The 12628-nt window shown below is 43.6% G+C and overlaps 1 protein-coding gene across 6 annotated transcripts in view; it reads left to right on the forward strand.

Annotated features, from left to right (window-relative positions):
- The first annotated feature begins 5776 nt into the window (after positions 1-5776).
- FAM135A (family with sequence similarity 135 member A) overlaps positions 5777-12628 on the forward strand; it is a 97458-nt gene continuing 90606 nt past the window's right edge. For 3 of the 6 annotated variants that reach the window (XM_064508640.1, XM_064508641.1, XM_064508645.1), the window contains exon 1: positions 5777-6197. In XM_064508640.1, the coding sequence (XP_064364710.1) occupies positions 6074-6197 (124 nt within the window). In that variant the 5' untranslated portion in view covers positions 5777-6073. The remainder of the gene's footprint in view (positions 6198-12628) is intronic. The other 3 variants (XM_064508643.1, XM_064508642.1, XM_064508644.1) reach the window with 1 other exon arrangement.

Here is a 12628-nt window from a genome sequence, read left to right on the forward strand (position 1 = left end):
CAAAACTTCAAATCTTGTAGATTTGAGATTATCTATGGATTATCTTTTTACTCCTATACTTTAGAAACTTCGCTGTGGGAAGAGTCTGAAAAAGTTACACATCAAAAAGGTACACACGGGGCTACCTTCAGCTCTTCAAATAATTACACTAACAGAGCTGAATTTTCAGGAAGGTAATTATTTAGCTGAGGCCTATGCTTTCCTTCAAGTTCAATCTCAGTGACTGCAATAACAACCCTCGAGGGCTTTTTTCCCAGTCCAGTAACAAATCAGTACATGGCCCAGACTTCTTAAGCTCTGGCCTCCGGGCATACACTACTGCTTAAGCCCTTGACAGACCCAGAACAAAGCACCATGAGAAGCAAGGTTGAGCCGCGAAGGGTTTGCTCCTTCTCTTTTCTTCATGCTTGTTACTCCACACCTCTCTCTCCTCTTTCCAAGCTGATTATGAGCGAGCTGGGAGCCCTTTTCAGCCATCAATCACACGCTGCAGAATAAATCCATACGGATTTATGCTGAACTCCCCAGCTCTTAGAGATATATACTCTTCTTTAAAAAAGAGTAATGGTAAAGCTTGTACTACAGATGGACTGAAATCTAGGAGACATACCACACACAAAAGGCAATGATAAATGGCAACACGGAAAGCTCGGGAAAGGCGTCTAGTTGAATACTATAACTGCTGTTTTCAGTTTTAGTCTCAATTAACAATTTCATTTGCATTTCAGAAGCAAAAGCAAACAATACATTAATTAAATTCATAAATGATAGCTAAGTTAAGAACAACAGCCAGTGCAAAGGAAGAATAGGAAGGATCCGGAGAGATGAGAGATATGACAGGAAGAAATAACCTAACGCTGAGCTCATATAAATGCAAGAGATAATATCCAGAGAAAGAATTCTCCAAAATATCTTGGAGATGATAATGGATAGAAAATTGCTCATGAGCCTCTCATTCAATGTTGCAGAAAAGTAAATTAAAAAGTTGTGGGGTGGGGGTTGAATTGTGTACACTGACACATCCGAACACACGGTGCTCTCTCTCCAGCTGGCACCGGGGCGGTTAAACCATGAATACTGTGTTTTGTTGCATACGAATATGAGAGAAAATTACAAAGAATTCAGAGAAAATCAGTTACTGGGTGAAGTTATCTTCTGAGAAGGGCTGGGAGTCCTCAACTCGTGCAATCACCAACATCATAAATGGTGATTTCTGATAGGAACATGAGTATCTGTGATCTCACAGCATGCTGTAAAAGAAGGGGAATGGTTAATGCTAAGGTTAAGTTAAGACAAAGCAAAATGTGATTTGAACATGAGGAAATAGCTGGTACTGAGGTGAGACCTGTTAGGCCATGGCACGTGCTCCCAGCAGCCAAGTCAGTAGGCTCCAATGCAGATGTCACCTGAAACGCAGCTGAGCGCGGCTTAGCAGGGCTGGGCGCCTGGGGCCACTGCCTCGGCGGGGAGATCCCACGGCCCCAGGGCCACTGCGAGCGCCTGCGGAGAGCCTCAGTGTTATTTCTGCACGTCACTTTCCCTCATCGATGAACATCCACAGGACATGTGCTATGCCCTCCTAACGGATACTTTGACTCTTGCGTATTTTTCTTGAAATACTAGATTTGTAATTAAAAACAAAAACAAGTGCATTTTTTCTGTAGAATCTGTCTTCTCTAGCATTTCCAACTGACTATGGATATTTTATTCTTACATCCTATGGATTATATCCTTTCCATATCTTTGTTTCTGTTGTTTTTGAAGGATAATTAATACACCATATTTAAAATCTTATTTTTTCTGTGATTCTCACTTTGCTGTCTCCTAGTGGTTCACTTACTTCCGTTGCTCTGTCAGTATCTCCTTCCCTTTTTTGCTTTTGAATGTACTTCCACCTTTGGATCATTTCCTTCTACCTCAACAACTTTGCTTTCTTATTAATTTATCCCCTTGCATTAATTCTGTTCTCATCTTTACTTGCCTATCTCCAACTCCTAATTTGTGTTGGACCATTTAATCCTGTACCTAGCCACCTTTTTTGACACTTCTTGAAGGTCCCTTTTTTAAAGTCTGTGTATTTAAACCTAAATTCCTGTTGCTTCCCCTGAAACCACTGACGAGACCAGTGGCTTGCCGGGTTCCCTATATTATTGTTAGCATACCTTGTTACAAAAGCCAGTTCCTTTATTTTTACTTTTACATCAACCTACTAGCATACAAGCTGGAGCTGACTCCTAGCTACAGCACCAACTTCACTTTCTGAGCAGCACTTTGAGAGTCTGTGCTGACATGTGAAGGTTGACCCTTTAAATCCTGTAGCCGTATTTTTATATTACTAGTTTGTGCTCTGTATGTGATTCTTTACCCTTTTGTACTTGCAATCCCAAAATGACCAAAAACCTCTCAATATTTGTCACGTGAGGAAACAATCACAATTGTTAAAAAGTATTTTTTAAATAATCTTCTGCGAATCCTGTAAATAAATGATGCATCTATTTATGCAATACATTTTGAAAGCTACTTTTACATTGTATTAACCAAATTCTTTAAAGTAAAAAATGACATCCCAATTGTAACACTTTCTATTTTAGTAGCATATTAGTTTATTTATGATTGTATAATTCTATGTTCTAAGGAGAACTTTGAAATTCTTTGCCATGCATAGAAGTATTTTTTCATTCACTGTTTTCCACACAGAGTTATCACAGTGTTCTCAGGATGTAATTAGTTTCTATGTTTTCTTACGATTAAAGCTATTGCAGAGGATGTTTCAAATCTGTTATCCAAAAATGAACATGCTTAGTGCTGTGCATCCTATATCTGGATATTCATTTGGGGCACACGGCCAAATCTGGCAGTTGTCTAGAATTTTATTTTCATTGAGCAATCAGTTGAAAGTTCGTTCAGCATTTTTCCATATTTTGACAGCAAAGAAGCACAATCGACAGCTGCTTCTCTGACAGGATTCGTTCTTCCAGTCATACTTCTTCAAGTTTAAATTCTCGGTGGAGTAAGCAACACGTGAACTATCGGTCGTGAAATACAGACTATAATATTGAATCCGGCAGCGTTTGTCATCCTATTCCATGTCCACTTTCTCTTCTTCTGTAATTATTTTAAGATTCAACCTTTCTTAGTCCTTTCAACCTTTTTTGCCCACCCATATAGATTTCTTAGTCCAACCCTTTTCTCTTAGTTTATCGACTCCAGACTTTTCTTTAATGGTTCCTGATACACCAACCACTTGTCTTTTGCCCACATTGTTACCAAGCGTCCTGGCCAGAATTCATGAGAATATCCCTTGGCTTCTCTTCTTCCAGAAATCGAGATCAAACTTCCAATTTTACAGACCTGCGCAGCTCCATTCTGCCTCACTACCATATGTTGCATACTGTGCTGTACTGCACACCACAGCATTGCGGCGAGATCCCCGGGTTGTCACTGGTCAGACCTGCTTTGGACCTGGAAGTGATGCAGTTGTTTCAGTTGTATTGCATGTGCGTTAATTAGTCTCACTTCTCACTTCCGTTGCTGGAGTGGTTGCACGGCTTTTCAGTGTCCTACCCTGGTCACGCACTGCATCACGTACACGAACAAGTTTGGTCAAGGTGCAGGAGGAGAACACAAATATCAGTTTGAGGACACAGACCTGTGTTAGTGCTGCACAGAGTCCTGCAGCCGTACCCATGAATCAGGGAACCATTCCCTTAAGGAAATGCTGTGAGCTTAGGATTTAATTTAATTCAATTCACCCTGGAAAAGGCAGCTTTGGCAGAATCAGAATTGCAGTAGAAGTAGGCTTTTCGGGTCCCTTGCATCGTACCTAAGTAATGAACTATTTCTAGGCCTCTCTACCTTAATTATTAATAAGAATAATCTGTAACTCTGAACAAGATTTCCTTCCAGAATAACGCATTTTATAAATTGTAATACTCACTGTGCATCCAGTCTTGAGTGGGGCATCCATTCTGCAGCTGTTTTTACGCACAGCCCCACTACTTTAAAAACGTCCTGGAGGTGAGGGCAGAGGTCATTCCAGAAGGCTGTCTTAATTCAAAAGGGTTGCCAGGCCATCCTGCCCCACATGAGCAAGCAGGGAGGTATTTGAAAGCCATGAGAGAAGGTCAGTGGACCCCATCCCATAACAGTCACTGCCATATAGAAAAGAATGGGGCTGGCGGTTGGGCTGATGAGATAGATCTTCCCAAGCAGGTTTTGGTCAAGGAGCAGTGAATTAGGTTTCTATGATGCGGGCTGGAGCTCTGCCATTTATAGGAACAGGCTGCCAGTTTTCTGCTTGTGTCAGGGGAAAAGGCTGTTGCCAAGAGATGCTTCATCAATTGACTAGGAAAGAAGCCTGCTAGATACGTTTTCGTAACAGCGGAGGTCCAGGCAAGGTTCAGGAGAGTCAAAATAATTAAAAAAAAAATAGGCCAGACAATTTTCTATCTGTGCAAATATATAAAGCCAATGCAGAGCATCAGCCTGACCTTGGATTATTTGGAAGGCAGAACATCTTCAGCAAGATCTGGCTCTGGACAGCCACAGGCACTGCCTGGTGCTGAGGTCTCTTAATGCACCAATGCTGTATTTGTGAAATGAAGAAGTTTGGGGTGCATTGTGTTTAAGCGAGGGAGATACTTTCACCAGCCAAGCCTAAACTGCTCTAGTACTTTTTTCATGTGCCAGAACTGACTCTGCAGGAACATGAGGCAGTTCCTCATGCCTATCCCGAAACAACGGAGGGCAGACAGGTCTGATGGCAGCCACGCACTTTCAGGTTCGAGGATCAATACTGATGCCTTTGCACCTGCCTTTGTAAAAAGCCTTGAGACACTCCCATGACCCTGATAAACCAGATGCAAGTTTCATTTAGATCGCTTATTTCCCATGAACTAAGATTTATTTATTTTATGAAAATTAAATTCCCAGATCACCATGAGTCTGGCCTGCAAAGCAAGTTTCTGTCTGCAGTAATCAGAATGATTTTAATCAGCGCTAGCAGAAATGAGCGGGTGCCAGGAACTCACGATGATTCCTCACTAAGCCGGTTTTGGTACTCCATGATGATCATCCTTCTTCTCAGCCCAGAATTACTCAGGCTTCCTGCTTTGCTGTTCCTAGGTTTTTTGTTTGCAGCACACTATGGCCTTAGAAAACATGACTTTTTCGCAGGCTTTTTTGGATACAAAAACAGTTGGTGACCATATTGCATACAAAAGAATTGTATCCAGATGACTAACAGCTCAAATTTAAGATTGGTGGCCGCTCAACTGGACCAAGACTGCATGGTTGAGAGACTCATTAGACCAGGAGCAAACCCGCCACCCATGGCCTGCTTTGTAGCTCTCCTAACGGGCCTCCGCCGAAGCAGCTGCAGGTTCAGGTTTGGCTCCCAGAAGGAAAGCCCACGTTGGATCCTGAAGAACTACCTCTAAGGCGAGAGGGCAAGTATTTTTTCAGGGAAGCAGACAGAAAGGGAAGAAGGTGAGGGGTTTTTTTTAGCCACCCCGGTATTTAGTTTTCAGCAGTTCACCGCACCAACTAATTTCCAGGCCGCGTGTTGCACTTGCTAATGAGAGCAGCGTGCCTGGCCTCTCCCCTCATTTATTAACACAGCGGGTTTTGTTATTGCCTCTGTGGCCGGTTTACTCGCGTGGTGCCGCGGTACCGGAGCTTCCCACGCCAGAAGCGAGGCCTCCGCCTAAAGAAGGGCTCGGGCAAAGGCAGCCACCCGGGCTCCGGCGGGGCAGCAGGGGGAGCCCGCGCCCGGGCGGCGGGCACGGCCGGCGCCGCGGCTCCCAGCAGCCGCCGCAGCAGCCGCGCGGGCTCGGCCGACTGCTGCGAGCCGGAGACGGCGGCGGCGGCGCAGGGACGCGGCGCGGGGCCGAGCATGCGGCGGCCGCGGGCTGCGGCGGCCGCGGCCTGAGCGTGCGCGTGTGCGGGCGCTGCGGCACCGCCGCCCCTCGCCGCGGCGGCAGGAAGCGGCGCGGCCGCGGCTCCCCGCGCCCCTCCCGCCCACGCGGGCCGCCCCGGCGGCGGCGGCGGCAGCGGCAGCAGGCGGCGGCGGCGGATGCCTGCGCTACGCCATCGCGGTGCTGCCGCGGCCTGGCCTGCGCGGGGGCGAGCGGAGCGGCGCGGCGCGGCGCGCAGCAGGGCCGTGCGCGGCCACCGGCGGCCGCTGCGCTGCGTCCCAGGTGGGTGCGGGGCGGCGGCGGGAGCGCTGCCGCTCGTCCCGCCGCCCCGGGGGCCGCGGGCCCGGCTGGGCGCCCCGGAGGCCGCCGCGGGGCTCGGCCGCGCCGGGTGGCGGCGGTCCCCGCCCGACCCCGCGGGAGGCGCCGGGCTGCCCCGGGCGGCCGGGAAGTTTGTTTTGCTTTGTTTTTTCTCCTCTCTTGCCCTTCCCCGGGGGTTGCGCGGCTGCGGTTCATTGTTTATCGGCCCGGAGGCAGCGCTGAAAATAGGTCAGAAAAATAATTTCCACGGCGACCCCGCAGCGGAGGGGCCGAGCGGAGCCGCGGTGCGGGGGTCTCCCAGGGCCTGAAAAGCTGCTTTTTTGGGGGGGGCGGGCGGCTGAAATATAATTTCTCCGGGTGAGGCAGAAAGTTGCCAGCCGGGCGTTTCGTGGGGCGCGCAGCGGCGCTCCGTGCGCGGAGCGCGGCTCGTTGCGCGGCGCCGGCGCTGCCCTGCGCGCGGCTCGGCGGGGCTGCGCTGGCCGCGGGCGGCGGTGGGAGCAGCGCGCTCCGCTGAGGGCGAGTCCGTCACGGCGTCGGGGCGCTCGCGGCAGGTTTTGCGTGGTCAGTAAGTACCGCCGTGGAGAGGGTCCTTATTAAAAAGTGCGGTGGCTGGCATAAAGGCCCTCCACCGGGTTACGGTTTGCTTTTTCCTTGGCTTGTTTTAAACAAAAAATTCAGTAGAACTTATTTGAAAACTCTATTCCATGGTTACGTGTTACAAACGTGTCATCTCAAGGAGAGATTGCATAGTGTGACAAATTTAAAAAATCTACTTTTACTGATTTACAATCCCTTTTATATTAGAAATAGGTATAAGCTCACTTCTGCTTTCTCATTCTTGCAGTGAATTTCTCTGGTTAAAAGGCAAGCAAACTTCTATCTGAAATCTTACCTTTTACCAGATGATGGGCCATAAATATCTTTTTTTTTTGTTTTACTGGTTTGTGCTTTGTTTTTTAAGGAAGTGAGTCTACGAGCTTGATGTTGTGTTACACATGGGCAAAGTCTGAGCAAAAATCCACATTGCTTTTCCGTTTGCTGTGCTGATAAGAAGTAGGGAATGTTATTGATGTGATCCTTGTTACTCTGGGAGGGAATGTGTTACAGTCTCTTCCATGGAAATTTCTTTTTCTTAATATTTTGATGGTGAAGAAAAACTGCCTGGCCCCAGCTTTAGGCCAAGGGATGACTGCCACGGTCCAAACCTGCTTCAGTAAAGCTTTATTTTGCTGGAACGTTATGGCTGTTTTGGGATGAAAGAGTTCTTGGTTTGTGGAAGAGTGAATTAAATAGTTCCACATAGCTTTTATTATTCCATTCAGCAGCTCTTTCCCTGTTCAGAGTGAAAATACTCTTTTGTGAGAAGCAAACAATAAAATCAGACTGTGGTTGTGTCTTTGCAAACACTTTAAATGAGTGGAACGAAGACTCCTCATCTTGCTCCGTTTCTCCTGTATGACTCTGCCAGTTGCAGTCTGAGTGCCTGCATTTGAAATGTCAGAGTATGGCTATAACTCTTAATCCATGCTTCCCTTGGATGATCAAACTGATTTTCCTTTTGCTGCCTCTCATTTCCCTCCCCCCCCCCCCCAAGTAGCATAAGTCAGTTCTTCAGCTTTCCTTCAGTAATCAATTAAAATAATAGAACATGAATTAGAACCCATTCTTTGGACTGGTTTAAATTTGCTTTATATGAAATACAGTTCTTTAAAACTGGTAAGAACTGACTGACGCAATGCGTGAAAATATTAGTTTTCTTCTCAAATCTACGCTTGCTCTATTAATAAAATTGATTTGTTATCTTCACTTCAAATTACAGTTATTATGACTGGCCTGGGTAAGGTTTGGCACGAATAGTAATCAGTACTAGTAAAGTGCCTGCAGCAACTGCAATCTGTCTTCAAAACTGTGATTTTCAAAATCTGTCAGACAGCCCAACGCATTGTTGGTTCAATCACATTTGTTGGTGCTGTAGAATTTAGTTCTGTTTTGAGTTCAACAAAGCCTCAAAAGAAAGGCTCAGGTTCTCGTCTGGTTTCGGGAGAAATAAGCCTTGGTGGCTTTTCTGACTACCGCCGAAGCCCTCATTCTGCGAAACCATTACCGGGCGCTCTAGTTTTGTGGCTGTAATGTTTCCCTGGGAAATACCCGGATGCCAAGTTTTGATTTTAGGACATTTTCTCCTGTGTAGGAGAGCTAGTGGAATGTAGTTCTCAAGCCTAGAGAGATGTGAAATTTGAGATGTTGCTGTCTTCAGCATTTCTTCTTGGCTTTTTTTAGTGCCTTGTCCACCAAGGAAGGTTGTGACAAATTCTGATGGACTTGATTGTGGTTTTAAGATGTTGTTAACACCCGGTAGCAGGATGTCTCTGTCCGTGCCTCACTCTCACCAAGTTACTGTCTGATGTTTTGATGCAAGTTCCTCTTCTTTGACAATGTTGAAGTGATTGGGGTAGGGTATATATTTTGCAGCCGTCTGACTGGCCATGGAGGTGGACAGGGAAGCACATTCTGGGAAAGGGGTGAAGCAGGTTACTGTGGCACTGTCTTTGACCCCCTATGGCTAAAGATAAGGGTATGAGCTCTGACTCTTCTCATGTATTATTACTATTAAGAGAACCTAGATGTGCGTACCAGTCTAGGAGCCAGGTACTTAAATGTTTATTAATGTAATGCTGAGAGTACTGATGTTTGTGTCTCTCTCTTGATGCAGAGACTATTCTGAACAAATGTGGAAGTTAAACTGTTATCAAAGATGGATCTTAGTCTGATAATTATAAGAAATTGTTCTGGATTCTTTTTACTGTTGACCTTGTTTCAGTGTTTGAAGGTGTTACTGGCATAGACCAGTGCTTCTCATCCTTGGTAAATGATTCATCTTCTCCTTCGTGTCCTCTGTCTTAAAATCCTCTTGTTCCTTTTCAACCCCAAATCCCTAATGACTATAGGATAGGCTTGGAAGAATATACTCTCTAGTTAACCAGTGTTAGAGAGTTGCATTTTTGTTGTGTGGGCTTCCCCCTCCTTCCCCTTTTACTCCTTATTGAAAAATAGTGCATTAATTGTCTTCCTGATGGGGTAGATGAGTAGCATCTGCATGTTGACCAGTAATTGTTTGTGATGGGTATTTGTTTTGCAAGCCTGCTCTTACAGATCAGCTAGCTCTGACAGTCCGTTGGCTCAAAATGCACATAGCCAAAGTAGCTGCTCGTGTTAAGCACAGGCATGTTTGATTTCTTTTTTGGTTAAACTATGAACGCAACTTACAGTTTCTTGAGTTGTTAATTATTTAATCTTGCACTCACTTTTTCCTCCTAATCAAAAAGCTTGGAAAAATATGTTTTTTTTTTTTAATGAAAAGTTTGATTATGTAGCAATTCCCAAGAGCCTTATATGTAGGATATTATATAGGAACCTGCAAGGCTTTGCATCTTGCTGTTTTAGTTCAGGAGTGACAGACTGGGTTTGATTGGCCAAATAGACTCAAAAGCCACTTTCTCATGTTCGTGTGAACTTACTACAATCAGACTGTGTTTCTGAATAGATACTACTTGCGAGTTTTTCTGTTACAGCTGCGCAAAACAGTAAAATATGTCCTTACATTCTGTTGACGTTCAGGCACCTTATGCTTTTCTGTGCAGCAAGATATGTGCTTTTAACTGTGTTAAGTATTTTGCTGATTTTGGCCTACTCAAGCATTTCGCTAAATACATTTTGATCACTTTCATTCACGGAAAACATCTCAAAGTGTTGTATATAGAAAACTGTGTATTTCTGTCATTGTGGAAGTCTGAACATAGTTAAATATTTATGCATTCATTTCTAGCAAAAGCAGTTGGTATGTCAGTAATGCAGCGCAGTTCCCATTTGTAGAAGTCTGTCTTGCCAATTGTCCTCCTCCGAGAACAATACGTGGAACGTTTGTGGTCACAAGAGTAGTATACAACAAAGCCTACACAACAAAACAATCTGAAAGGGAGGAAATAAGTTTGCTACTTATTTCAGGGTCAGGGAGAAGTCAGGTGGGCAAACTGTGTTTACTTCAAGCAGGAAACCTGTGATAGTGCTATTCTTGGAAGGAACAGGCAAAGGCAGAGGGAACAGAGTGAAGCCTCTTAGCGCTCAGTTTACCATATTCCAACCCTTGTTCTGCCTGTAAAGTAAAGCAGTTGAGGTGACATCAGCTCTGGTTTTCATTAGATGATTTCAGTGCTACCTTTTTGCTTTTTTCCATCAATTTTCTTTAAAGGTTTTGGGATTGGGAACATCTCCAGTGCTAAGAATCTTGATCTTTATATGTTGCCAACAGTTTTGTTGGAAACAAGATATGTAGTTTTCCTTATCAGTATTTCTTACTAAAAATAAAATCAAAATTTCCTCCTTTCTGGATTGTATGACTTATATCAGGAAAATTGAAAACATATTTTTTCCTATTCTTAATTTTCAAGTTAAAAGGTTTAGATTTATTACCTCTCACGCCTTATTTATAGTTTGCAGAATATCATTTATAAAATTAATCACCAACCAGGATTAAAAATAAAAAAACCTCTCAGTATTCTCCAGCTTTTACCAGTTGTGCAGAAGGCCTCAGCTTTGGCTTCTGACACTTTGAAATAATAAACTGACTTGTTTTTAAGATCCAGCTCTGTTTACCATAATCACAACCTTGTTCTATTGCTTGTTTTAACTTCATGAATCTATCGCTGTTATGTGTTACTGATCACAGCGTAGATCATTACCTGTGTTATGGATGTCAAGCTAGATGAGCTAATCATGCTTTCTAGCTATAAAATAAATGAGTTGAATTCTCTTTATGCTTTAGATGGGTCTCTAGAGTTAATAATGAAGGTTTCCCTGTAACGATTTGGAATTTTGATCTCAGAATGGCTTGTGGTGTATCTTTTGTCTTCTTTCTATTAAAAAGTTAAAGGGAAACATAATAGTATCTGCTTTTCTGCAGGTTTAAGAAGTGTTATTCCAAGAGCCTGTACTTTCCTCCTGGGTTGTCAATTCAGGTGTCACATGATGATTTTTCTGCATAATGGTTGTATATTCCATGTAAAAAAGTCTATCTAAATAATATAAGTTAATGTTGCTACCTTTTAGTAGGAAAGGTGCATGTATATCTAGACATTTTAATCTACACTGTGTATTGCTTGCCTACCTATTTATACATGGCCCATCTAGCTTCGGATGCATGCAAATTTTTTAAGCTTTTCTGCTTTTGTGGACAAACTCTGAGATTATACTAGCTATCAGATAATTTTGCAGCCTATTGTTTTATGTATCTATGACCTTAAACCCTTCAGGTCAGTGAAATAAGGTGAATTAAAATACCAAAGGTATAGAGGATATTTCAAGTGCCAAAACAATGAGGCATAGATAATCAAAAATGTGTATTTACTGTTTTACCTGTGAAAACAGCATAGAGAAATAACCTTATAGTGGTTGAGGTCAATACTAGACCAATAGGTGGAAGTCAGGACTTGCTTAGGTCTCCAGCCATGTGCCTACTCTGTTCAGATTGGACTTTCCTTTCTCATGAACATCCTGGTTTCCTCAGGCAGAAGCTCTGTGCCGTCAGATTTAACCTGGTGCTTTTACTTTGCATGTTCCAGAGACAGGACCTCTTTTATGACAAGTACTTTGAAATTACTTTGAAGCTTGGCTTGCTGCAGATGTTTGGCTTGGTTCTTGGTCTGTGACTAGAAGCCTGAATAGAAATGTGTGTCTTTTGACTTGTGAAATGTCTGGAAGCTAGGTGGAGCTTAGGGGAAAAGATGAATTTGCCTGGCCAGTCAGCATAGTCAGTGGTTGGTTTATTCTCCTCAGATAGGATAGGAGTAATTAGGATCTGTTTGAATGGGTTTAGTTGTTTGAAAACTAGCCAACTATGTATCTGTAAGGTAGGCAAAACCTCTGATAACTTGATTCTTTGTTGTTGGGTTTTTTTCCCCAGATGTGTTATGTTGTATTTAATAGGTGTTTCTCTTTATTCTAGCTGCAGCAAATTTGAAAGCAGAATATAGAGGATTTAATGATTAGCAAACGTTAGTACATGAATTTCTGACTGAACGTGACAAGTAAATTGTAGGAAAAAAGGAATGAACAGAAACTGTTCCATATGAAACACTGTCAAAAGTTGTTTAAATAGCAATGGCGATGATTCAGGCTAATTCAAAAATCAGCTTACCACTTTGTTTTGATGTAACCTTTCAGATGTACCCATTGAACGTACTGAGGTTGATCACTGGATTTGTTTTATTTTGAATGTTTCATTTCTGAAACATAGCTATGCCATTTTAAGTTTGTGTCAGTTTTTTTAGCAGCTCATCCAGCATCAGCTTTACTCCGCCTGCTAAATGGCATACGGGGAGGGAGAGGTACAAGGGGCA

Source organism: Dromaius novaehollandiae, chromosome 3 (genome assembly GCF_036370855.1).
Source record: "Dromaius novaehollandiae isolate bDroNov1 chromosome 3, bDroNov1.hap1, whole genome shotgun sequence".
In the NCBI taxonomy this organism is placed as follows: Eukaryota; Metazoa; Chordata; class Aves; order Casuariiformes; family Dromaiidae; genus Dromaius; species Dromaius novaehollandiae.